Source organism: Zosterops lateralis (genome assembly GCF_965231275.1).
Source record: "Zosterops lateralis genome assembly, chromosome: 1".
In the NCBI taxonomy this organism is placed as follows: Eukaryota; Metazoa; Chordata; class Aves; order Passeriformes; family Zosteropidae; genus Zosterops; species Zosterops lateralis.
The window spans coordinates 86,994,534-87,022,056 of NC_139762.1; the positions used below are offsets into that span (position 1 = coordinate 86,994,534).

At 38.7% G+C, this 27,523-nt stretch overlaps 1 protein-coding gene across 2 annotated transcripts in view; it reads right to left on the reverse strand.

Moving 5' to 3' along the window:
• The window catches only part of EPB41L4B (erythrocyte membrane protein band 4.1 like 4B), a gene marked incomplete at its 5' end in the record, with an annotated part of 164,744 nt that overhangs the window by 29,601 nt on the left and 107,620 nt on the right, over positions 1-27,523 (reverse strand). For both annotated transcript variants that reach the window (XM_083860082.1, XM_083860081.1), the window contains 2 exons: positions 12,756-12,823; positions 23,811-23,936. In XM_083860082.1, coding sequence (XP_083716208.1) covers positions 12,756-12,823; positions 23,811-23,936 — 194 coding nt within the window. The remainder of the gene's footprint in view (positions 1-12,755; positions 12,824-23,810; positions 23,937-27,523) is intronic.

Sequence of the window (27,523 nt, forward strand, 5' to 3'; positions counted from 1 at the left end):
TTTATAGAAGCAGCCACTGGTTACAAACACAGAGCCTATGTGAAAGACCATGTGGAAATGGAAGCCTATGGAAAGACCACGTCATTGTTTCCAAAATACCACATTTTAATAACAGACCAGCAGTTCAGTCACATCAGAAGTTTTTACAAAACATATGTTTAACAAAAACTATTTCATGAATTGTGAACCTTTTCTGCTTAATATAGTTTTTATTTGAAATTAAACATTATTCTTCCACAGTTGAAAAAACAGGTCAAGGGAAATTAACTAATGGATTTGATCCAAGAAAAATGATCAAAATTTTTTCTAACTTTCTAGAAAAAAGTAAAACTCAGACATTTTTCAGATGATCAATAATGTGAAATGCATCTGCAGAGCTCCAGCAAAGGACAGATATGGCAATGTGGAGGTCCACATGAAAGACTCTTCTCCTTCACCATTTATCAATAGAATTAACTCAGGCTTCAATAAAAAAAAATCATAAATATTAAATAAAAGATCCTCATGACCTTGGAAGGAGACCATTTCAACCACGAGCTTGAGGGGCATGAAGACACATGAAACATCTCAAATACTGCTTTTATTTAAGCAACAGATTATGATCAAATACCTATAGGTGTACTATAAACATAATAAATATGTCAAACATTAAAAAAATAATTTGAAAGCCTCGATTAACAATATGTGAAATGGTATTCTGCCATCTCATCTGAAGTCAGACTCTAAATTACTAACTTGAGCAGCCCTACTGATTGCTGATGGGGCTGCTCATGCACTGAGGTACATTCCACAAATGGCAAAAGTTTTTCTAGTCTACTTGCATTTTATTAGCCTTTCAATGCCTTAATAAGATACACATGTTTAATCTTCACAGTTGCACATCCCTCTGATGCCCCTGTGTGTCTTAAGCTTCGTTAACTCTCTTTGATAACTTCTGAACCTGATGTCAAGCTACAGAACCTACTGACATAGCACAGCCTTCAGGTTATATATTCAGTTTTCCTAAATGTTTTTTAGTTTTTGGAGGGATCACAGAGCATAAGATGGAACAATGGAAAGTAATAAAGTACAAAGGACACAAATCATAAACCTGAATACTAGTTTTACTTCTCATTAAACAACTTTTGTCAATTATTTACCTACCACTTGTTCCCATTAATTTCAAGAAGTTAGTATAGATAGCAGCAAGATATTTATATCAGATATATTTCCTTTCCCCAGTTCAAATTTCAGTGTCAGTCATTTATATCACAGATTTCTCAATGACATTGATGCAGAACAAGCCAGCCAGATCTGAAGACTTTTTACTGAGTTTGTTAGGCTATTAGGCTGGCAAATAAAGGAAAGATAAGCAAAGAAAAAAAAAAAGTCAAATCATCTGTTTTAGTCTTGAATTCAATATATCTGACCTGAAAATCTGTGAATCAACATCATTATGGAAGCTCCCAAGATTGTTTTGATCAAGTCAGACTTCAGATTGGAAGATAACAATAGCTCTTCTTTTGCTGAAGCAAAGCTAGCTTTTGGCTACTGAAAAAAATTACTTGTCCAATTTATGCAAAATGATTTCCAATTGAAATCTGACATAAGCAGGATAAATATGTTAAGACACATTAAACAATGGATAGTCAAATTCTGAAGGGGTGTAAATGAATGTAATTATTATGTCATTATTTTCAGCACAAATATATTAGCTGACATTCTTGCACTGTAGGATTGATCCTCCCAACTTTCCAATAGTGTTGTAAAAGGGTACCTTACAATTATTAAACCTTTTCATTAACTCAGTGAGAGTGGAAACAAAAATAGTGGTATAAACTATGTGAGTTGAATAACATTTCCTCAAAATGATGGCAAGTGATGCTAATGCTATGAAGGGGTTCAAGAAACAGCAAAGTGTAGAACAAGAAAGCTGGTTACAATCTACTTCCAGTTCATGGGTGCTTCAAATTTCTCAGGACAACATTATAACCTGTGATGTAAGTAAGTCAGACAAAGGACAAACTTCCTTTCACACAAAGGAAGATTTGGAGTGATAATTTCAGCTCTTTCATTATGTCTCATTTTACAAAGCCTGTGTATCTCCTTTGGAATACTGTGGTTTGTAATTTAAAGAAAAAAGAGGAAGAGGCAGGGCCTTTGAAGCAGTTATTTCAATTGTCACAATCGAATTTTTCCTTGAAAAGATGTAGTGCAATTTTGTAACTAAAGCAGTTTACAGTGATTTCAAAGCAAGTTATAAAACTCACTTATGCATATAAAAAATTTAAAAGTTTAAACCTGAATTAATGCTGAAAAAAATGTTTAACATGAAAAATTTCACTCAACTGTACACAAAATGTTTAAGAGACAAACAGCACCTACTCTGTAATCCAATAAAAAGATGAAAAGCTTATTATTTTCCTTTGAATGCTGCAGATTTTCAAGTAAGAAAAAAAAGTCAAGTAAACATTAGACACATCTACGCCTTTTTCAGTCATTGTAATTGTTCAGATAAATTTACCTATGTTTTGTATCACATCAGTAAAGTATTCCACTCACATTGCAAAATCAATACCATTTTAAAAGCAAAATCTTCTTTCCCATTATGATAAAATTTTGCCATAATTTATGTACATGCTGGTGGCAGCAACTGCCTTTCCCCTGATATTTATCAGGCCTCTGGGGGAGAGACAAGCACCATTTATTGCACATTTTGAGAAGCTGCAGGTTAGGTAGGATGTAAATTGAAGTTACCTCTGAATGAAAAGCAGCTGTGGCAATGCCTCTACCCAAAGAGGCCATTAGCACAAGATGAAATGTTAGACTAGTCTTACCAACTACAGAGCTGGATTTTTGTCCTCATTAAAACCTTGCTAGGTTACCTGTTTCCACACCAGACTAAAAATTCCATGACAGCTCCTGTTTAAACTCTAAACACTCTTCCTCAGTCTGAACCTGCTCAAAACTGTTGCAGGTTACTCTCTCAACAGCAATTACATGCAAGAAGTTCTCAGCTTGATCAACCTGGTGCCCAATTTGTGTTTCAAAAATGGTAGGCTTTTAATATCACAGAAACTCTTAAAAAAATCTCATTGAAATCCCAGAAAAAGTAGTAGAATAACATCTGTTATTATCCTTTGATTTCTACATCCAGAATTCTTATATGGAAAGATATGATTTTTGAAGAGAAGCCCTGTAATTATTTCAATTATTTAAATAGAGTGATTATGTGCAGATACCACCACTTCAAGTTAGTAGTCCTATATAAATTACACAGCTCTATAAACTACTGTAGTCCTGTACAAAGTATATAGCTTGAGGAAAACGGAAAGTGTTAAAGGATCAGTGGGACTCAGAATTAAAATAAAAAAGAAAATGTACAGTGTATTACAGTTCCTTTAGAAGGCTCTTTTTCAATGTCATTAATTCATAAGAAACCTTTTTTCTGTAACAAGCACTGCTGCATACAAATGAAGGTACTGAACCGAGGCAGAGTTACTTAATGACCTGGCACCTTACATAAAAATCTGTCACTTCCTGGTGAGAATGACAATAACAACCACAAATGTCAGCATGCAGTGGCAGGTCATCAGAAACTGCCTGTGCACTGAGAGCCCCAGCACACTCCTGAGCCACAGCCAGCACACTCTCCTGAACTAGCTCCAGCCTGTTTCACAAGCCTGCACATCAACGCAAACACAACCCAGAGAGAGATTCCCCCCAAAAGCCAAGGAATCTGTTTTGTTCTCAGACTAGCAGACAAGACTGAAACCAAAATTGCTAAAAAATAAATAAAATAAATAAATAAAAAATTACCCTGTGGAACATTTCAAATGACCACAGATTTACGCTGGTTTAGCTTGAACCTTCCTTGGGAGTAGAATGCATGTGCTCATGCTGAGGGACTCAGGGTGTCCCACCCCACCTTGGCTCAGTTTGCAGGGCTCAGGCTGCACTGCTCCTGCACCACCCCTTTGGCCCTGTGGCTTCCTTGTCCCCTGCTGAGGTGGCTCTGGGCAGACCTCTATGCTTGTTTGAAATGTGGCAATTGGGCCATGTGGGATCAAATGACTGTCCACCTAATAAACTGAATGGACTTAATTAGCGTCTCTTACCTTAGAGGGTCCAGTTCAGGATTTCAAAACCACCAAAGTCTGCTGGGGGAACACACTTCCTGCATTTGTCTTTAACAAATTTTATCCTCTTTGCTTCTGTTTGTGCCTATTTTGTCATCTGGAACAATCCCTCTCCCTGTGTCTTCCCAAACTGATGCCAAGAGATAGAGGATAAAAGCCCCATGATTTGTGAGGATACAGCCAGCTGCATGAAAAGCTGACCTGCTTTCAGGTGCTGACTCATGGAAAAGGAAAAAAAAAAAAGCCCCAGAAGTTGATTTTGGCTTCAGAATTTCTTTTGAGTGGGAACATGATAGTGAAAACTTTGGAAGGATAAGCAAAAAGCAAGGAAAAGGAAAAAAATATTTGATAGATGCATTCTCTTGTATATCAAAGACATAGCCTAACAAGCTAAGCAAACAGACAAACACTCAAATCTTTCCTAAGCCTGTGCTCCAGGGATTTCACACATTTGTTTTCCAAAGGTCATCTGAAGTTAAGAAACAGTATGTTCTTTTTCACTTTGATAAGATAGCTTTTCTCAGAAGACAGGTTAGTTCTTCAAAACATTGCTTGGACATTTTAAAGCTACTCTCATATCAAAATTTCTGAATGGATTTTTTTTCTTCTTTTTACCTCCCATACCCCCCTCCCTATAGATGGCAGATGTATAACAAAGATCTTTGCTACAGTTTATGTGCTTTTCTTAGTTACAAATTGACTTCTGTTCCGTGTAAAGGAAAAAACTCCACCCTTCCATTGCCCTTAAAATGAATATGTGTTTGCAGTGTAGACAAAAATATGGTGCTCTTGTGGTCCAACAGATAGATGATGATACAGGAACTGCTCTTCTTCCACAGCTCGGGGTAATGTAGGAGGTCAACACCTGGTGTCTAAGGTCAAACTGAGCTACAAATCCTACCCCTCCTCACAGCAACCAGGAGAGCCATTATGAAATCTGTGCTTTGCAAGGAGCCTAGGCACAGTTTAGGGGATATAGGACAGAGACAACAAAATGCACCTCGAGTGGGGTATTTCATCAGCTTAACCTCATCTGAAAGGTCTGAGTACAGGTCCTTTCTCTGTAGTTTGGAGGTTAAGAATAAAATTACAAACAATTCATCAGCATCTGGCTTCAGGCAGCAGGTCAAAGAGGTCTTTAAGACTCAGAATGAAGTCAAAGTACATACCTAGGTGTGCCATCTACAATCTTTAATGCAGAGTGGCCTGCAAAGGCTATTCAAGAGTTCAGCTTGAAGTTATGACTTTGTTGCAGAAATTGCTGGGTGAAGTTCCTGCAAAAAGCTTGAGTGGTAGATGCATTAACCTATCCATTTACTGAGGCCATTTAGATATTTGCTTTATTTTTGGAAATGCTGGTTGAAATTTTTCAATTGGAAATAGTTTCTATAATCTTATTTCTTTAAGGTAAATACTGAATGAGAAAAAGAGTTTTTTTAAAAGCAATTCAAATTTCTCAGGAAGAAGCCAGCATAGATAATGATTTTAGTTTACCTAGAATATTTTACAATATATTTAGGAGGAGATATTTAAATGTAATATTTCAGACTCTGCCTCACAAAATTAATTCTATTCTGAGTTTAAGAAAAAACATCCCGCTTGAATTCACTGAAGTTCATGTAAGTAAGACTAAGCACATAATTCTTTAGGAGCTTCACTTCTGAATTTCTTGAAGGTTCTTTTGGATATATCTAGTTTTCTAAGAAACTGAAGTCTTGAACTTGAGGAAACAAGCTGCCCATAATCATCCAGGTGATGACATGTCAGGTAGCATGAAAGCTACCTTGACATTCACTGGAAATATATGTATAAAAACAGATAGTGAGGAGCTAATTTCAGATCGAATTGTGTACAGATTAGGCAAACATCACTACACTTTGCACCTTGCTTATACAGTCCTATTTTGAGAGCACCTGTAGAGAGCCAGAGTTCTCTGAAAAACATGGTTCAGGTTCAGACTGCAGCAGTATGTCAGCAGGACGTTAGCTCTGAGAGCAAAAGATGACAATTTAAATGTTAATATCATTTGTGCAGGTGGGGAAAAGCACAAGCGTGCACACATTACTTTGAGAGACACTCCTTCCTTGATTTTACATGGAAGCTGTATTTTGGAAGTATCACTTTGATCGCAAAAGGTGTCAGACATTTTCCCATGTATTGAAAGGCAGCCAGACTCGAAGCCCAGTGCACCTCAGAGGCACAAGCCACAGCAGGTTAATCACATCCTGACAATCTGTATGAGCAAAGCTTACTCTGCAATGAGCATCCAGAAGAGTGCCTGAGATTACCTCTCCTGAATCATCTGCACCCTATAAAACTTTATATAATTTAATGTTTTTCACCCTTCTTTTCTGGTGTGCAGCATCATCAAGCTCTATGAGATAACATTTAATTTTACATTACATGTTGAGCAGCTCCTAATGCAATTAGAATCAATGTAATGGCATAATTTGGTTTTGGATGGGAAGATTTACAAAGAAAATTAAAATAAATGAATGCACAAAGCACCAGCTGGTGCTTATACCTACTCCCACATAAGAAGAATATTGCTATTTGCAATCCTATGAAAGATGAGATAATTTGGATAACAAGGATCAACAAAGGGTGATGCAGCAGTTGGTCTAAACAGAAAGAAATCCACAGACAAATCCTAAACCATGTGGGATATAAAGCCTGCCAAAGCTGGCAGTAATCCAAAAGCATATTTTAAGGGAAATAAATATTGCAGTGCATAAATGTACCACATGGTGCATGACAGCAAGTGGAAACAGCAACAAGAACAGTAATAACTGACCAGTGAATTTGAGGGCTTCAGCTGAGGAGGGCTCCTGACTGACAACTGAACTTATGTTTACACTTTTGATCACTATTTTAGTGAGAGGTTGTCTAATCTCCATCCCATATTTGGAGGTTTTCAAAATTCAGGTAGACAAAGCCATGGCTGACTTGATCTAATGCTGATGACAGTCCTGCCTTGAGCCCTCACAAAATGAAGATTAACATGCAGCAGATGAAGAAGGTATTAGTGTTTACATGTACCAAACATATAATATCTAAGCTTTCCTGAGCAGCACAAGAACATGAAGAAAAGTGTATATTATCAACAAATCCTGTTGCTAGGTAATTCCTGTCTTATAAATTTTAGTTCAGTTCCTTACCCAACTTGTTTAACTTTGGGCATTTTTACCAACATTTCTACTGTTGGACTTATCCCAAAATTAAAATTTAGTTTGGAAAACAGGCTATGCCCAAAGACAGCTTTGTCCTAAGTAACAGCAATTCCTAACATCTGGACTATTTTGGGGTAATTCTTAACTCTGGAATTCCTTAAACCAGTACAGGAGAATTATACTTGGGTTTGCATTCAGATATGTTTGAAGAAATCATAAAATTTAAAAAAGTGCAGACCTTTATCTTAAATACAGTCCAGATCTGTATGTGTGAACCTGCATGCACATGCACACAGGTATCCATGCTTATCCAGGTGGTCATAGCCAGAAAGAAAACATACTTCAAAGAATTTTCAGGAGAAGTTCATGTATAGGCACTGAGGACATTGTACAGATGGTGCTTCTGTTCTGGAAAAGCTTTGAGTAAGAAAACAAATTCTCTTGGTGGTGTTCCGTGGTTAGCCATATATTCCTTATATTTAATAAATTAAGCAGGCTGGCAATTAAGCAATAACTTTCTGCAAAGAAAATTTATGAGTTTATCTTTCTAGCATCCATCCTTTTACTGAGAAATGGATGAAGTTTATAAAAAGGTGAAAAGGTGACTCTGTGATTCACATTTCCTTGGTATGCTGTAGGAGAGAAAACTCAACGTCCCAAATCAGCAGGTGGGACTTGCCCCTAATCAAGAGGAAAGTGTGATCAGAGGTGATAGGAAAGCTGCTGACTACATTTTTCATTTTTCTATTTTGCACAACACTTTACTTCCTTCATTGTGTCTGGCAGACAGCTGGAATCCTGATCTCTCAAGGTGAAAAGAACCAAATACAAGAAAACTAGTTGGTGGAGGCAGGGGATGAGAGGCTTATGAAAACTATGCTTACGAACATCCAGTAATCTCAAACCTGAATTAAATTAGATATCTAATCAGAAAATTCTCCCACAACACTTCTCCCTCAACACTTCCATCAGGACAGATACCTGAGTGTAAGGAATTCTCTAACAGATCAGAAAATACCTCTGCTGCTTCCTCATAATCCCTTCTGAATCATTTGCCATCATTACAGGTTCTTTTACAATACTACAGAAGAAACTGATCCATTAGAAAGGTTTTTTGTAGCTCTATTGTAAGATGAATTCTTCTTTTTGGTCTTTAAAAGGACTGACACAATAATTTCTTCCTTTGTACACTTGGGGTCTACATCCCAAAAGAAATACCATTAAAAATCCTTGTGAAATGACCCACATTACAAATTCCAAACTAACCCAGTATTGACACAGCCACATTTTTACTACATGCCTTAACAAAGCATTCACCATGTGAAGTGGTAACTCCAAACTAATTATATCTCTTCTTGATTCAACACAGTGAGTATTAGAAAAAAAAAAAAAAAAAAAAAAAAAAAAAAAAAAAAAAAAAAAAAAAAAAAAAAAAAAAAAGGCAAATACATAAATAACATTTTTCCGGGGTATTTCTTCTTCCAAAAAACAATGTTCTCTTCTGCCTTGTCCAAAATGCATACAGTCCAGCTATATAGTTAGTAGTATATAGGTATAGAGTACATATTACTTTGGTGTTGAAGAAAATGTGCCTACTTTCAGATCTGTTACAACAGAGCTGTAATAAAGAAAGGTCTGACCCTTCTTCAGAGGATTCCTGTGCCTTATCAAGGTAATTCATGTCTCTCCTTTTTAACCTGCTAGAGAAATTCCCCTCCTGTTCCTGCTCTCATTTGACTTTGTGCACTGAGAGGTCTGTCACATGCAGTCTGGATGGATCCATCTGAGGCAACCATCCAACTTCTCCACAGCCACTGTCCAGATATGCAGCTCTGTTGCAGGTTATCAGCAAAGCAGCAGGGTCAGCAAGGGGAATGTATAACTATGTCCCTATTCATAGTGCTATCTATCAGTCTTAATTGAGGATTAAAGAGGATGTAACCTAGAACACTGCAGCACGTCTTGGGTTACTGTGTCACCAGCTTTTTCCTCATTTAATGTTGGAACCAGCACTTGAAACAAACTGGGAGGAAAAAAAACAACAACCTATCTAGAGGAGGAAAACTTATAGCAACATGCAGGACTGCCCTCTGAAAACAGAGAGTGAGAGAGGACTGTAGTCTGCTGTGATCCCACATCCTCCTGCAGCTTAATCTGGTGTGTACAGGTTACCTATTAGCAGCAAGATCAGGAGACAACCTTGCACTTCCAGCCTGTGTATGACAAATGACAGAGCAAATTTAACAAGGTTTCCCCTCCTGAAAGCTGACAAATTAGTGCTATTTAAACTTCAGCTCTGATTCCTCTTTCTTCATATGTAAAATTACTTTCATAAAGAAGTGTTTGGAGTTTGCCAGAAGACATGGAAAACAGGTGGATAAACTGCCTGATACATGACAACTTTGCATAAGTACAACATTACCCCAAGGCCATGCCCAGGAAAATGACTGGAGACCTACTTGTAGGAAAAGTGGCTATACCACACATACATATGAGTAATTACCAGTTGAACCAGAACTAATTCTACAAAGAGCTGTAGCAATTGTTAGCCAAATTGAGTCTGTCATGGCAGATGCTAAAATAATTGCTCAGGGAGATTACAGGCCATATCCAAGCAGTTAATTCATTAGAAGTGTAATATTCAGAATGGCAATGGAAGAGCAGGCAAAATGTTAGCAAAGAGAGCACAGTTATTTTAATCAAACAAGCACTACTGCTCTCCTTTATCATCCTCTAGTTCCCTATTTATATGAGGAATTCATGCCTCAGTTACTGCTCAAAACTGCATATGTTTGCTTACTAGCTGGCCTGAATGAATTTCCCTATGTCTTGGGTTTGGAAAAAAACAAAGCATTTTGTAGCCTTTTGTACAGTCATCAGTGTGAAAAATACACAAAGTCATTTTCCCTGCTATAAATCCCTCGTATGAAAAGAGTGGAGCATTGTTAAAAAGCTGCGACAGCTACTGGTTTCAACCACCAAGATATTTCAGCAAACAAAGAGTCCTCAAAGATTCACAGAGGTGTTGTTCACAGAAATATCTGCATGGGTACTTGCAGGGAAAAAATACATATTCCATGTGGAACAGTTTTTTACCAAGGGTTCTTTTGCCTGTCTTCGCTAAAGAGAAGAGAAAAGCTCCCAGAAAATTTGTCTCCCAGTATGAACTAACTCTTGGCTCTACTCAGATGCAATTCCTAGCAGAGCAAAGGCTCATTTATGTCCATCAAATTCCACAAGAGAGAGGTTACAAAGGATGTTATTGGCAAATGGGTCACATGCTGGCTGGATGCAAAGCTGCATATATCCCTGCAGAAAGGATAGCTTCTTGAAGGAGAAAGAGAATGAATAGATGCTGGATTTATTTTGCATTTTTCTCTGAGTTTTGAATGCAGGCTGTTAAAATTGGTCTATCCCTTAAAACTAGTCTATTCCTGGACATTGATTACTGGTATATGTGCACCTTCAGGACACAGCAATAAAAGTTGTGCCATTTCATTTGGCACAACTCACTGTAGAGGAAATGATGCTTGATATAACACAGATAAAAATAAATATTAGACAAATGTACGCCAGAATGCTGCATAACAAGAACTCCAAAGTGATTTTTACAATTTTATAAGCTTGGATGTGTATGAAAAAACCAGTGAAATTTGCTTTGCAGCCAGGTTAGCAACCTTACCTCATGCTGAATAGTACTTTACATCACAAAGCACACCACTCATTTACAGTTCAATATAATGCAGCAGCAGAGAACCTATTCCAAAATGTGGAGTAAAAAGGGTTTTCTACAGATGTTATGCAGAAGTTCAGCAGAAGTGATTAAGGAAAACACGTCTGTAGCTGCATTCCCAGTCACACAGGGATATACAAATTAGGTCCTCCTGAACTGCTTCTGGAAGTGACAGCAAACCAATAAAGGGTGTGGTGGCAGAGACAAGATGAAACCTATTTCAATTAGACAAAGAAATAGGTCATTGTGCAAAGTATGAGATGAATTTTCTTAAGAAAGAAAAGAATTTTCTTAAGGAAGATTTGTGGAGGTCTAAGAAGAGCAACGGCACAGAAGAAAAATGGATGATTCTATATCAAATAGACTTTACAGCTTCTTGGATAAACAAATGAGAAAATCAAGGCCTATCAGGTGAGACATTTCAGCTCCACAGGGTATCCCAAGAGAAGAGACTGGGAAACTGGGAATCACAGCTGCACTGCAAGCAAGCCAGGTGCTGCCACGAGAGGCAATAGCATCACCTCTGTTTCTCCTCCTGCCTCAGCACCACCAACCACCCCATTGTTCTTCTCTAGGTCGCTGCTTTCATTGAGGAAACACAGCAACTCTGCTAGCCCAAAGTGGCCAGAAATTAATTTCTGAATGAAGTGGTTTTTGAAGGCTAGTTCAGATTTATCATATTGTAGGAAAGATACACATTTGAAATAAAAATTGACAAATTTTCCCAACTATAAATGGTTTTCTTGAATTCAGACTGACTTAATTTTTCAAATATAATTCATTACCCCCCTCAACTGGACTTTTCAAAAGGTGATTAAATTTCTGCTTTCTGTTGCAAAAATCACCCCCAAAAGTTATAAAATAAAACCATGAGATGACTAGTGCCCCAGTACATTAGTATATTACATATACATGAATATATATAAGAAGCAGATACACTGGTGTAATTAGCTGATTAACGGCCATACTGTTAATCTGTAATATTTTTTCCTCCAACTCTCCCCTCAGATTTCAACACTGAAAATGTCCAAAGTGATGGCATTACCACACACATAGAGGCAGGCTATTCTGAAATGCTCCTGCTGTAACCTCCTCTCTAATCACCTGCTGGAAGACAGCATACTGTGCCACTCAAATAATGTTTACAATTAATAGGCCTCTTCAAAATGACCACTCCAATAAAGACTATTATCCTCTATCAACAGGAGAAAAGTACAATCAAAAGTAGTCACTACTGCCTGCAAATAAGCCATTTTTCTGAAGTCTGTATACCAAATGCCTGTTCTTCTGTGAAGAAAAGACCTTGCAGGAAAAGTCTTTTTTCCTTTCCAGTCAGGAAAATGCAGACACAGGGATGTTCCAGTTTGCATTCCTAGCATGTTTCTGATAGAAAAGTTATGAAAACTGGCTTATTTTTATATAAGCTTTTCTAAGATTGTCACTAGACCTTATTTCTTACCCAGAGCTTTTAGTCATTTATTCAAATAGATAGACTCAGTCTGATCTTTAAAGCTGAGTTTTTATCAATTCTTAAACTGTATCTGATACAAATGTATAAAATAACCACTGTTCTGACAGCCTCCTTCTCCTCAGGTCATTGCATGATGAACTTTACACAGCAACCTGGAGATGAGCAAATTGAACTGTAACAACAGGTTGATATAATGTTTGGGAAATGCCTCATTACATCATACATTAATTTTATGCTTCCCCTACAGACAAGAAGCAACAGACCTTACATTAGGGTCCTGCAGACTGGAGGTCTTACTGGGATTTACAAAAGAGGTCTCTTCTTTCACAGCCTGTTAAAAGAAGGAGCCAAAGTTTAGTACAATGTCCATGCACTTAGGATAATACAACTGTTTATTAAGAAAATATTCCTGTAAGCGCTTCAGAAAACTGCAGTACTCAAAATGCCTACTCAGCTCAGATTTAAAAGACATGATATTTTTGGGTTTTCATCTCCTACGGCTGAGGTTCACTGTGATGAGCAACAATGTACAAAGTGCAGGGCAATAGTGTAAGGAAGAGAGGATAAAGAAAGGAACACTGGCATTTATGGTTCCTCCAGAAAGCACTTGAGCAGAAATCATACAAAATCTATACAAACATACTGTAGTTGAGCTGTCCTTTCAATTGGAGTAGAATAAATATTTATGTAGCCTAACTGAAATAATGATGCCAACTTTTCATTCAGTCTTTGAAAATCTAACTGAAAAATGTGATCCCCTACACACATTCACACTGTATGCACAATTCACAGAAAATCTCACCCACTACTGCTCTCTGCTAAATTACAGAGTCCTGTCTCTCATATGCCATTTGTCTGTCGAGTTGAAAATACTAGTATTGCAAAATGACTTACATGGAAATTTGCTTTATCACCTAGGAAATGCCCAGTCCGGGCAGGCGTTGATATACATCTGAGATGTAGTATTCCACAATCCATATGTAAATGCCAGTGTGAGGACAACACTGCCCCCACTACAGAAAATACTGACTACAGAGACATGAGTATCTCCAAATTAGTCAGACTGTGACATTTGTACACTGCTACAAGAACAGAAGGGGACTGATACAGTCCCACAACAGAGTGATTTTTCAGGGTTTAGTATCTGAACCACAGTAATTTGAGGCCATAGGTCCAGATCAAATTAAATTAAATGTGTCAGTCTAATCCTCTTAAAAAAGGATGAAACAGATTTCTTCAAATCCCTCAAATCCAAATCAAAGGATTTTACAGACACGTAAAAATATTGTAATGTTATGTAAGAACTTCTATTCAATAAAAATTAATATATTCCATTTGAGGGTACTCATAAGAAAAGGAAACAAAATCAAAGCTGAGTTTCTTCTATACCTTAGTGATGAACTAAAATAAAAATATCAGTAGGGATACTCAGTGCTTGGGGAAATTGCCCAAGCTGCAATAATTTGGGGTTTGTTTTCCCCTTGTGTCAGAGGGAACAGGACCTTCATTGCCACTTCCCAGATTGTTATTTACCAGATCATCAGCCATGGTGGGAAGGGACTGTTCCAGCTTGTACACACAATTAATTGTATGGGCAATTAAACTGGAGCCACTGGGAGCCAGACAGAAAGTGAACTCTGTTTTGAGTCTTCTCCAGCCCAGGCAAGTGCCTGAGGTGATGTGTTAGAGGGCATTTTCAGACAAGTCCTTTAGTAGGAAGTTCATCCCTTTCTACTAGAATTGTTGAACCTTGTATATTGATATCAAACCCACCAGCTCAGAGAGGGGACTCTGGCCCTCATCAGCAGGTTTATCCCTCTCCTAGGGGGCTAGTTTACACAGAGGAAGCTGGTTTACAGCTAGGTTACTTGGAGGAGCAGCTCCACTTCAATGTAGTGGCCTTACATATTTGGGTTTAATCTCTCTCAGGCAGAGGTTTCCTCAGTCCTGCACAAATACTCCAGAAATTAAGGAATCAGATAAATGTGGGACATAATCACAACACCACCATCACTGTAACTCAGTCACCAAATGTTTTGCTGCTCAGGTTTTTAGTGAATTAATGTCATGTCATAAATCACTTGGGGATCAGGAGTGCAATTTTTAAAATTTTAATAAATTTGTAGCTTTAAGAAATTCAGCTCAGCTTTAAAAACCTTGTTTTACTGGTCTTCTAGTAGCTCTGTCTAGCACAATGTTTATTCAAAATCAATTGCTTTCTTGAAAGGAAAGAAAAAAAATTTAAGGACTTGAGAGAAAGCATTGAAAATCATTCTTTATTTGCATAGATGAGCAGTGGAAGGAATATTTCTTTGTTCTACAGAAATCATAATGCTTTTTAAAAAGCTGTTTGGTTTCTGAAATCTGTAAACATGAATCCAGCTGTCAGAAACCTAATGCAAAGTCTCTTCTTCCATACTGATGTCTTAGCAGCATTTTATTGTTAAGCCTGTCAAACTAGCTGCTTATTATGTGTCAAATTGGTTACTTTTTAAAACTATAAATTTTAGTTCATTCCAATTTTCACCAAATTATTTGATCTGCATTTTAAGATGCACTTGAATACAGCAATAGAAAAGAGATTTCAGAGATCAAGAATGCAATACAGCGGTTGTGACCAGTAATGAAATTATTAAAATTCCACCTACTTAAATGCTATAAGCCATGGATCTCATTAGCCAGCTGAGAATTCACTGTGTTAGACCCTTGTTTGCTTCTCAGCTCTGTGGCTACATTATTTCTCTCTTTTGTCTTCTCTGCATTGGAAGGCTAAGTCTGCAGCTCAAGAAATCACATATTCCTATACAGCATGACCAGCAGTCTCCATCACTGAGGAATTTCTCTTGGTACTAATATTTCTCTAACATTACTCATGTTTTAGAGATCAGAATAGAATCCTGTACCCACAAGGAAGCACTGCAGACCAGTGAGCAGTAATCCCACTCTAAATTGTAAGGGGAGAGAGAACATGCAAAGAAATGGGGGGGCCTGAAGAGCCTCAGGTGATGAGGCATGCCCTCAGGGTGCCATGGGGTGTGCATTGGCAGGTACAGATTAACAAAGATGGGCTCAACCTTCTCACCTTATGCTTCTCCTCCCTACTTGTGGATGAACAGACACAGGAAAATATTATAATTGCAATCCCTTCTGCAAAGAGCTTCAGCCATCACAAAGTGTACCATCCTTACTTCACTAGAGGGCTTATTGGCTTTTGGGTTGTTGGTCTGTTTCAGTGGGAGGTCAGTAAGTCATCATCTGGCAGCCTGTTGCTTTTATTTTTCTTCTTAACACTGCAAATCACATTCACTAATCACAGAAGGACTTTCTCAGCCTTATTGAAAAGATATGACTGTAGAACAAAGATTATGCTTGTAGACAACTCTTACAATATAATTCCCAGATGGTTTGCCTTCATTTGAAAACAAGTGCACCTGCTGGGGCCAGGATTTGGGTTTCGATTGCAGGACGCCTCCCAGCAATGGAGCAAGGGGGTTCAGCAAAGAGTAGCAGGAGGTGCCTGGTAGGGAATGTACACAGGAGCTGGGCAGTGGCTCTCACCTCTGAAAGCCACAAGAATGATGGAGGCAGGAGCAAAGCATGGAACTGCTTAGATCTTAACTAAGGCAGATTCTCCCCTCCCACAGAGGTTGCTGCTCTGAGGGAGAGATTTCAGGGCATAGCAGACCTGGAAGCCAAATTTATACAGAAGCATATTCATTTAATAATTACCCAAAGAGAAACAAGCTACTCTTCTGGCTACCAGACTGCAACCCAAATTAAAAGTTGATCCATATAATCCATCTACACAATGCCATTCTCTCTTTTTATCTGCATCAGGCCCAGAGGAAAAGAATAATCATTAACATTCTGATTTCATATGCCATTAACTTTCTGGATGATGTTAGAAACAAAGAATTACTTTATCATTTTAAGCATTGCTTTATACTATTTAGGGACAAGAAACATGACTGGGCAGCAATGCCATTGTACAAGCTCTCTTCACAGATGATTGCTAAGAAATAGTTTTACCAAAGGATGAAAAGAGGAGAAAAGTATCTAAGTAATATCAAATTTTGCCCACAGCTCTCTAAGCCATCTACCTATGGGCAGCCTGGGCGTTCTCAGACTGCTTTTCAGTCAACTCCTAAGCACTGCTTATCCCTGCTGCTGTCTTGGCAGCCAGGTCCTTTGGAGCCTTAGAGAGGGGGTGGATACTCCAGGGATGCTACACCAGTCTGTGCTGAGCTTTTTAGAGGGAGTGGGAACACTTTCTGGCCCAGGAGAGCAATCCCATGCATGAATTCATAAGTCCTGGTGGCTGGATTTGCCTACTGAACAGCAGCTCCTTCGATTTTCTTCTGAAGAAAGAGTTAGCCCTAGGACAATGGAGGACAAAAGTTTTAAATGGGAACTGGTTTCACCAAGCATGTACCAAGAGAGAAAATACAGTAAAGACAGAACTTTGGGTGCAGCCTTCTGTGATTTTGGCCAGTGGGGCACTGTGCAAGGCAGTCTGTGTTCTTCGTGTCTCAAGCAAACATCACTGGGAGCGAGCACCATCTGTGTCTCTCCTCCATCATAAGGGGCACTGCTGCAGCTCTCACCTCTACTGATCCAAAGTAGGGGTACCTTGGATAAGCAAAAGAACTGCATGAAGAATCAGATCACTGCAGCCGAGGGGGAGTGTCAGGTTCTCACCTGAGAAAGACAAGGGTCTAGAAGGCTTGTAGGAAACATATGATGGCTCTTACTTAGCAATTTCACTAAGTTCTCAGTTGCAGAATGGAAGAGAGAGCAACACAGCTTTCACATGTTTGGAGATCTTTAAAGGTCAGGAAGGAATGACTCTCACTGCAGTGGCCGGGAAATACTTTATCTTGGCTCTTTCTGAATCTGTAATGATGGTAAGGAGGCCTGAATCATATTTGATTTTTCAGCTCTTTATCAACATTTTTTATCTCTTGTAAGCCACGCCAAATGTTGGCTGATCTCATTAGATAATACAGGCTAAGGAACATGTCATCAGGAAGAATGTTCTGCCAAGGTAAACTTACCTTGGTGATTTAATATGCCAAATGTAACTTTTCAGGCAGAAAAGCATGATGTTTATGTCTCTTGGGAACAGACTACTCTGTTTTTTCCCTCTGAATGAGACCTGGCACCAAGGGCTGTGGTGGGGCTCTTACACATCAAGTCAATTAACAGTACTTGTCTCATCATGTCCTGGCACTTGATGAGAGAGACATGCAGAGCTGACATACCCACAGCTCTTGGAGTCTTGTGACACCACTGCCACATTTGCCTCCATTATCCCAGAGAATGAATTGAAGTTCTCATCAGTTCCCACATTCTGTTTATGTAAATCTTCACTCCTCTTCTGTACCTCCAGCAAAGCTGCCACATCATTTCCTCAGTTCCCTCTCTGATTTTGAGGTATCATTGCTGACACACGTCTAATGAGCCACCATGTATCATATGTTCATCACACACAATCAAAATCTTGCATTTTTATACCTGTGGAACCATCATATTCCTGTAGCCTCACTTTTTAAATTGAGCAAACCTGTTTCCACATAGCAACTGAACACAGAGAATTTGAAGCCGAGCCATTTTTAAATTCCATTGTTATGAACAATTATAACTGATGTGATGTTGCACTTGCTGCTGTTCCAGTTGAGAGTCCCAGTGTAGTTGCTTCTTTTTACCTAGCCTGAAACTTGACAGTGAGGTTATTGCTCATCCAAGTGGGTGACTAACAGCAACAGCTTTAGCAAGGAAGGCACAGTGCACATAAGGAGCTGTGGAAGCTTCCCCCACAGCCTGAACACCTCAGCTGCGACCTGTTATGCTCACATAATTTCATTTCTGATCTCCGTGCAAAGACTGTCAAATTGTACAGTAGCTCAGTGCTGTGAATAAGGACGAATGGAGGGAGGGAGGAAAGGAGGAGAGAGAAGCAAACAGCAACTAATTCATGATGGAAGGAGCCAGAAATGTTGGAAAAGCTGATCTTTTCAAGGTACTTAAGTCAACATCTAGTGAAAGCTGAGAATTCCTCTGGGTATCCAGAAGGATTTGTTTAAGTCCTATTATAAGAAAGATTGCATATGATTATAAATCCTCAAGTGTCTTCCCCTCACCTACTCTATTTTCATTCATGACCTGATTAGGGTTTGAATCCAGATCTCCTTAAGCGAATAAAGCTCCAAAGACCCAGCTTACATAAAGACAGTGAATGTTTTCTAGAAATACATGGCAAAAGCATTTGGACTTTGAAGACGACAAATCCTCATGCTTGAATCATTCCTTAAAGGAGGCAGAACACTAAAAGAGACAAAGAATCGTCAAAAATGTAGCCATGACAGACTAGCACTGTGGATCACCTCACTTACACACCTTTTCTACCATAAATAATGCAAAGATGCCAGTCTCATTTACATTGCAGCCATGGCTTGCATCTAGTTAGAGAGCACAGGATGACACCGGTATCCTGCATGACCTGAGGTATTTTCTGTACCACAGACCAGTCCCTTCCTCAAGACTAAACAGCACAGGCAACCTGCACTTACTCGTATATTTGCAATACTTAAAGCAAAGATATTCGGCTTGTACTTGTTTCTAGGAAAGGGAGAAAAAAGACAGAGATAGCTATCAACCTGGCCTAAAAATTTACATGTGTATAGGCTTGTCAGGAAAGTTAGTGTGTGAAAGGAGTAGGAGGACTGAACGTCCCTTTGTTCAGCCTAAATGTCCCTTTGTTTACTGAGAACCAAGGCAAGGGAATCAATGGCTGGAGAACCCAAACCTGGCTGATTGAAGATACCTCTCCCTGGCCAAGAGTTTCCACTGGAGTTGAAAAGAGAGGAACAAATGGGATTTTGTGTGCTCTTTTGTAAGGACCCTGCAGCTCCAAACCACCTTTTCTCACCACTTCTTTTTTATCAGCAAACAATCCATAATGTAGCTCAGTAGTAATGTCACCTCTATTTGTCTTCTATAAACTGCACTGCAAAAATGCATCTGCAGAATGAGCTTGGCCTTCCCTTGTCTGCAGACAAGGGGAAGATGTGAGTGATGCAAAAATCAGCTGCAGCAGAAATCTGTGAGAAAAGGGATCCTTCCCTGTGCTAACCTGCTAGACACACATCAACCCAGGGATTTAGGGAAGCCTGAGTAACAGGTGCAGAATACAGACGCCACTTGTGGATGACAAACTGCTACCACACAGCACACGCTGCCTGCCAAAATAAAAAGCCCTGCTGAGATAGCTGTACATTTGCTCAGGACCCTGTGCATAATTCTAAGGATAATTAGGATTTGTCCAAAGCCAAAATGGATATAAATAGCAACTGAAACCTGCAAGTATCTTTCCTTCATCACTTGAGCCATGAACTTTTTGGCAAAAGGGACTCTTTGTGATACTAACAAGTCTTGTCTGCTCAATCACAGCACATCAGCACTGACTCATGCAAGCTGCAAAGGGGTTTTAAATACTAGGAAAAGCTGATCTTTTGTATTCTGACAGCTCCTTACTGCTGCTTCATAGGAGTATCCCTCAAATGAAGAGCCTGGAATATATTTTTTCCATAAAAAAGAAATGTCAGTTGTTTCACAGTGTTCAGGGCTCTCCTGGAGCTTAATTATGTGGGAACTGTGACATGTATTCTGTCAGCTAAAAGGTAGCAGATCCCTGTGGCACAGTTTGAGAGGTGTGTTGTGAAACATTACTCATTTGCTCTTGCCCTGCAGGTAACTGTCTGGCATGCCCTGTGCAAACTCCGGGTTCCCACAGCTGCCTGTGAGTTCCTCACGTTTCTCACCTGTGGTGTCCATGGCAGTGAGCTCCTAGACCCAGCTTCCAGCATCCCTGTGCACACTGCAGTTTGATTCTACATTTAGATGAGTAGCACAGAAATATACCCATCTTCACCAAATAAAAAAAATAACCTTCCCTCATGTAATTTTCCGCTGTTCTAACCACAAGCAGGGCTAAGCGATCAGCACCATAACCTTACAAATTTTTGGTCTCTAAGTCAGGGCTATAACTGTGGGAAATGTCCCCTAGGAATGTGATAAACAGCTCTTTGGCACAATTCTGAAATGAAGAAGCACAGAGAGCATATTCCAGGATATATTTTCAAACATCTAGCAACATTTCCCCTGGTTTCATATTTTAAATCATAAGGACTGGAATCATTCATTGCTAAGGCTCTCTCTTGTGTTGATGCCTAGCTACATGCCATAAAACAAAGTAAACTACCAGAAATTTCTGCCCCAGCTTATATTTTGCATTTGCAAACATTTATTCCATTCTCTGAATTAACAAGGAACAGCTTCTTCTTCTACTACATGCAGGAGGTGCTTTCATAAACTTGTCACATCCTGATGTTAGTAGCATATGGTATTGAAAATATTCCTACTGCTTGAAGGGAGAGCTGTTACAAATACTTCAAGCAACAGTTTGTTAATTTTGGATGCGATCCTACAGTGCACCAACATTTTTTTCATGCTTTTAAACCTAACCATATACTGAAGATGCCCCATGAAGTTTCAAAAAGAACAAATTAGACCATAATATTTTTGGGGCCCTTAGAGGAACATTTCCTTTCAAACGCAAATGTGCATAACACAAAATGTTTCTTTCTTCCTCCTTTTACAAACTAGAGGAGCAAACTCTCTTTTTTTTCCCCTCTTTTTTTTTTTTTTTAATTTTTTTTGTGCTATCATAAAATATGGGAATAACTGTGCTCTACATAAGGAAAAGCAAGGCTGCTTGCTTTATAACTCGAGGAAGATAGGCTGTGCCTTACAGACCCTAGATATACCTCTTGCTCTGGCTGCCTAGTAAATTGAAATATGACAGTACAAAAAAGAAGAGATGAGAAATTGGAGTGTTACGAGTAAGGCCAGAAGGCAAGACTTCTCAGGGATATAATATAGAACTAGCATCAAAAGATAGAATTGGGCAGAGGACAATATCATTAGTCCTCCAGATATACTGAGCAGCAAGATATGTCAGATGGGGTCAAAGAGGGGCAGGATCACTGGGGATTATCCTGGGGGAATACACAGAGTTAAACAGTTGTCTTCCATGAAGAAAATTATTCCTTATCTGCTCCCTGGAAAGGATGCTATGCCTTTCAGCAGTGTAATTCCATCCCAGCTCATTTTCCCAGAAGATGACCAAACTGTCACTGGGAAATGGCTTAACTATTGGTATTCAGCTAGTTGTCTGGGAGGCTGGGGGCAAGTAGAGAAGATAACTGGGTGGTTTATGGTATCTAATACAGTGGTTTATTGTCTCCTCCTGCAGCTGCCTTCCTTTCTCCACCTTCTAGATTATAAAGGCTGTGTTTCCACTGATTCTTTTGCCATAACCATTTTTTCTACCCTTTTCAGTGCTTGTGTAGCCACAGCTTCTTACTGTAACAGATGATCATTGCCTGGTCTCTGCCTGCTTATTTTTGCAGTGTTTCTGAGAAGGGTGATCTTTCATAATTGACAGGAGGGGAGCTCAAGTGCAGAACTCATCTCTAGTTACACAGGCAATTTTGTGGCTAAGCAGGTAGTTGAATTAGGATTTCCAAGATTAGGGTAATTTCCTAATTTACTGGCTATAAATCTTAAGCCATACTTTGTTAGCAGTGAAAGTTTCAAGGATTTCAAACTGAATCTTATGCCATTATTTTTCCACAATATATCACACACTGCAACAGTCTTCTTTAACTTCCTTCCCCTGAAATATTAATATTTTGCTCATTGAGTACAAGTCCACAGACATCCACTTGATCCAAGGTGACTTTTAAAGCCTTGTGGAAAACAACACAGGCAAGAAAGAAAGGAGGAATGCTCAGTTTGCTCTGAAAATTGTTTACAACACAGAAGCAGCTGAAGAGCATGTTTATGGCAGAAAAAGCAACCCAGCATGTTTTCTCTTGGAAAGCCTCAGACTAAAAAATTAAGGCAGAACAGGTCAATTGAGAGATGTATACGTTAAGTACATTTCCTATCCTGCCTTAATAATGTTGTATTTTGAATGCAGCAGTATACACTGCTTCCTTTAACTATCCAGTCAAACATGACCATTAAACATATTCAGGAGAAAATACAAATATGAGAAATATACCATGACATCCTGTAGAAAAGACAGGAAAACACAGGAAAAACAGAAGGTAAACCCAAGGGCAGAAATATGCTGCATAAAACATAGTTGATACAACACAGAGTTCAGAGAGGTGAGAGAACTGCTTTAAGCAAAAACTAAAAGAAAAAAAATCACCCAAGCAACTCCTTCCTCTTTATGCTGCCGGATTTATGGCTTCTATTGAAATCTAAGGCTGTCAGAATAACCAAATTTTGATGCTTCCTTAGATCTAGCTAGACAAGATGCAATATAGCTCTCAAATGAAAGATCTGCCAGGGAACAACAAATACACAAAGCTGATGGTTAACAAAGTCCTTTGCAGGGCAAGCTGACCTGGTATGTTACTGTGAAAAGAAACAAAGCAATGGAAATACCAACATAATTTGTATTCAAAGAGAATAGTGTGTTCAAGGATACCACAGGAACTTGGAATTACATTATAACAATCTTTCCACCTCTATTTTTGTTCCTAAAACTTTGTATTTGGCTTTATTTTTTGGCACCAATGGCATCATCTTTTGTCCACAAATTTCACATTTTAGGTTTCAACCTCTGACTGGGAAAACAACTTTTTACAGTCATGATATTTAGTATCAGTTTTCAGTTTTATGGCATCATTAAAAAAGTATTTTTGAAACAGGATGTATCTAATATAAACATTAACCAAGCAGTGAAAATAGAAGGTTTAAATTGAGTTAAAAGTACACAAACAAGTAAGGAAAAAAAAGACTAGCTAATATTTCGCACTCGGACATCTAAAGCTAATCCCCTGAAATAAAGGTTGAATTTGGATGTATAGACATTATCATTAGAAAAATCTTAACCCCAGTTTCCATCATTAGAGGGTAGCCTCAGAAAACTCCAGAGGTTACTCTTCCTAAGCTACAAAGTAAGCAAAAACTACAGTGACAAAACAGAGATCTCCTGCAGCCATCTTTTCTGTTTTCTCAGCCTCTCTTGGTGGTATTAATCATGTAGGTTAGGATAAATTTCCTACTTCCACCACATCAATCATTTTGAGTTACCTGAAGAAACTGGAAAGCAGCTAGAGAATGCTGTGTCAAAGTGCATGCTTGACTAAAAATGAGGTGCTTCCTCAGGAGAATGATGGGATTTTGGAAAACTGGTGAAAGCTATGCCAAAACTAAAGAATAGAGTAATAAACACAGATTACCTGGGCACCTACTCTAAAAGCAGCTTCCACTTGAGCTTTGAGGATGTTGCACTTCAAATGGTCAGGTACAGATGAAGGTGACACAGGGGCATGAAGAGTCTTTTCTGGTACCTTCTTTTCTTCAGCCTGTAATTATTAAAAAAGCAGTGACATACATTAGAAAGATAAGTTCATAAAACTATCAAAGGTTAAAAATTTCACTTGTAATAACTTGATTCAGCAATACTGGCTAGAACTTCCATATTCATGCCCTGATAGATACATCTTAGAAGCTTTCAAAATATTAAATGACGTGGTACTATGTTCAAGACAAGAATAGCCCGAGGGAAGCCTGAGTAATAGAAGCAAGAAAATGATGTGGAATGAAGATACATTAAAAAAGCCCAACCAGGCCCTGGAGTGGCTGCTTAAACCTGTGATCACACTGAGGAAACAAAATATTGCCTCAAAATATCCCACAGAAAGCAGAAGAGCAAACAGCACAACTATAGTGAACACCGGCTTTTTACACCACCCTTAAAATGCAAAGCTTTGCAAGTTTAATCAGAGAAATGTGAAGGAATCTCCACTTAATTGCAAGACAACCATCATCTCCTTCATCATAAGGAAAAGAAAAATCAAGGAACTTTAAATATCAGTTTCCACTTGGTATCAATCCTTTATCTACACAGTGATCTGAATTAGAAATTTTGGCCTCAGGACAGTCAATGTAGTGCCCGAGTCAAACACAACCTAAAGGTTTTGTGCCTTGAACAAACTCTATTCAGCAGAAATGCCACATCAACAAACTTTCCATGCAGAAAAAGAAAACAAAAAGAAAGGCAATGTAATACTAATGTATCAAAAAAGAGAGTATGATGAGACCAGGATTGTAAACATGAACTCTTTAACAATCAAACTGTAATATGTCACATATTTTTAGAGAATAATTGGGCAATAGCACAGCAGCCATTGCAAACTTCCCTGGAAGTGACATCTGAATTACAGATGAGTAACAGCCTAGATTGTGCATTCATTTTCTGCTCTCATGGCTGAGAAGGGTGAGTGGTTGTATACACCCAGACAGAACAGATATATAATGCTGTCATTCAGATTTCAGCCAAAACAGGTACAATGCATCAATACACCAGGTCCAGTGATCCCTGAGGTTCACCTCTGTCAAGTATTTCAAGACAGAACCAATCATTTTTTTCCACTGAAATTACCATATGATTAGCCCTTTAACTTCAAAATCTATCTCCTTTACCCTTCCTTCTGCCCTCCCCCATGGCCTCCCACTGGCTGATGGTAACTACAGTCTTACTGACTCTTTTCTCAGGTCCTTGAGCAAGCACAGACAAATGGGAATATCAAGATTCAGGGGACAATTTCTGCAAGTGGAGCAAGTCACAAAAGCAGTTGTATTGCCTGAGGAAACTGTTCAGCAGTTTCCCTCCCACTGGGGAGGGAAAGAACCAGACCTTAGCAGAATTCTGTTGAGACTGTAAGATATTTATGTGTAAGCAAAGTTGGTCCAGCAGCCCCCTTCATCCAAAATGCCATAGCTGCCAGGTATGATTTTGAACAACTGTCTGTTAAAAGACTGCTCGTCATGAGATTTTTTTTCTCTGCCAACTTCTAATAATTCTTACATGTTTATTTGTCAAGCTACATTTACTTTTTTTGGAGGAAGATATATTTGGACTTCCCATTCTCCCCAGTCTCCTCCTAAGGGAAAAAGAAAATACATAAAATGAAAAGTGACAGTGTCTAGCTGGAGCAACTTATGGAACTGTAGTCATCTATTCATCTTGAATATAATAGTAGTTAGGCAAGTATATGAAAAAAACCCCACCAAACCCAAACATTAAATATTTGATTGTCAGTGGTGTCTTTTCTGGGATACTCTGAAGCTGAGAAGTGGAGATAATCAAAAGGACAAAATTATTTGTAAAGAAAGCACAGCTTTTACTTCACCAATATTCTTGGTAAGCAAAGTGAGCACATTTCAAAAAGACTATTATTACTGCCAACTTTCATGCATATTGATTTCTAACAGCAGAAAAAACAACACACTAAGCAGTGGTATTTCTAAAGACCATGCCAAATCCCACCTTTGTTTTAACACTGTGTACTAATTAAACAATATTTCAGTCAAATAAAATTAAACAATTGTATTTTACTTGCTATAGCAAGACAATCAAGGCTTGTTTAGGAGACAAGCTTGTTTCATACCAAGAAATGTTCCCAAGTCCCATCCCTTTGTTATTCAGATGGATATAAATATTTTTCAGTCCTATTGTTCTTCCTCCACTGCCCAATTTTCCCACATTGACCAAGAATATAAAAACTCCCAGGGCTGCCCTATAGCAGGGAATCCTAAAAAGATCTAAATCTCCTGCTGCATTCAGTATTGTGCAGATGACTTCATTTAACGGAGATCCCCAATGTGAGATCTGATGTCCAAGTCTCACACTGAGATTCTTGAGAGGTCCAAGTACTGATGGTGGCTGACCTGGCTGGAAGAGAAAGCTGCTGTTAGAAGCCAGTCCTGGGTATTCAGTTCTGCTTTAGTCCTTGTTTAGGCCACATTTTAAGGGATTCACCTTCAAGCAAGCAACACTTGCTTTGCTTGCACTGCAACAGGAGACTGGTCACACATGAAGAGCAGACATTGCTGTGATTGCTGCTCAGCCTCGTCCTGCTCAGCAGCTGCTGAGCCAAGAGCCAAAGGCCGCCAGCTCCCCCTGCTCCAGTGGAAATGTTGACTGCACAGAAACCACACATGGGGCTTGGGAGTGCTCGGCCTGACCCAGACCTTCTTTAGCTTCTGAACATATCTCAAAGGCTTCTTTCCCAGCCTGCCTTAGCAGTGACAGTCTTTTCTGCTGCAGAGCAGCAAGTCCTGAAACATTGCTGAATTCTGCTCTCCCACTGCTGATTAGCTGAGACTATTATACACAGAGTGGCACTGAGGATCCAGATGAAAAGTAACTTTAGTCACAGAACAAAGCAGTACCTCCTTATTGCAGACTATTAGCACTTCTAAGCATCTATAAGTTCCTATTTTTCCTTAATGCTACTAATATTTACGTACAAGCTCATTCATCTCCCAATTTAACTCCTAAAGTATAACTGTCATAAAGAATGCAAAAGAAAATAAAATGTTTCATGGCTACAAAAGCACATGTAGAATCATCTGTGGTTCATTTCACTAGTGTATAAGAAAATCAAAGATCTAAAACCTTTCTGCATTAGGAATCTCCACATACTATTGCTACAAGAATGAAAACTGTATTCTACTTTATTTTGCTGTATAATAAAGAATTTTTATTATTATTATTATTTCTGGAATCCTCACTGCTTTCAGCATAAGGATAGCAGCTAGGTATTCATCTGTTGAGCCAAACTGCCAGTTATTAACATTTTATTTTAATTTATAAACTCACGGTATTCTATTTGGAAGTGATTAGAATGCTAAACATGGTAGGATGTTAATTATATCACTTTTTATGATGCAATTCAAAAGAATCTTAGAGGCCCCTTTCAAGTGAAAATCCTAGAGTCAAACTTGCATTTGAAAGAGATAATAGTCTTGCTTAGAATTGCAATTTAAACTTATCCTGAAAGGTTTAGAAATTAAGAAAAAAACCCATTAGGATACCCGATTACACTTCAGTTTTCCATCTCCAATTCTGCTGATCTCAATAATAGCAATGTGTTCAAATTTTTTT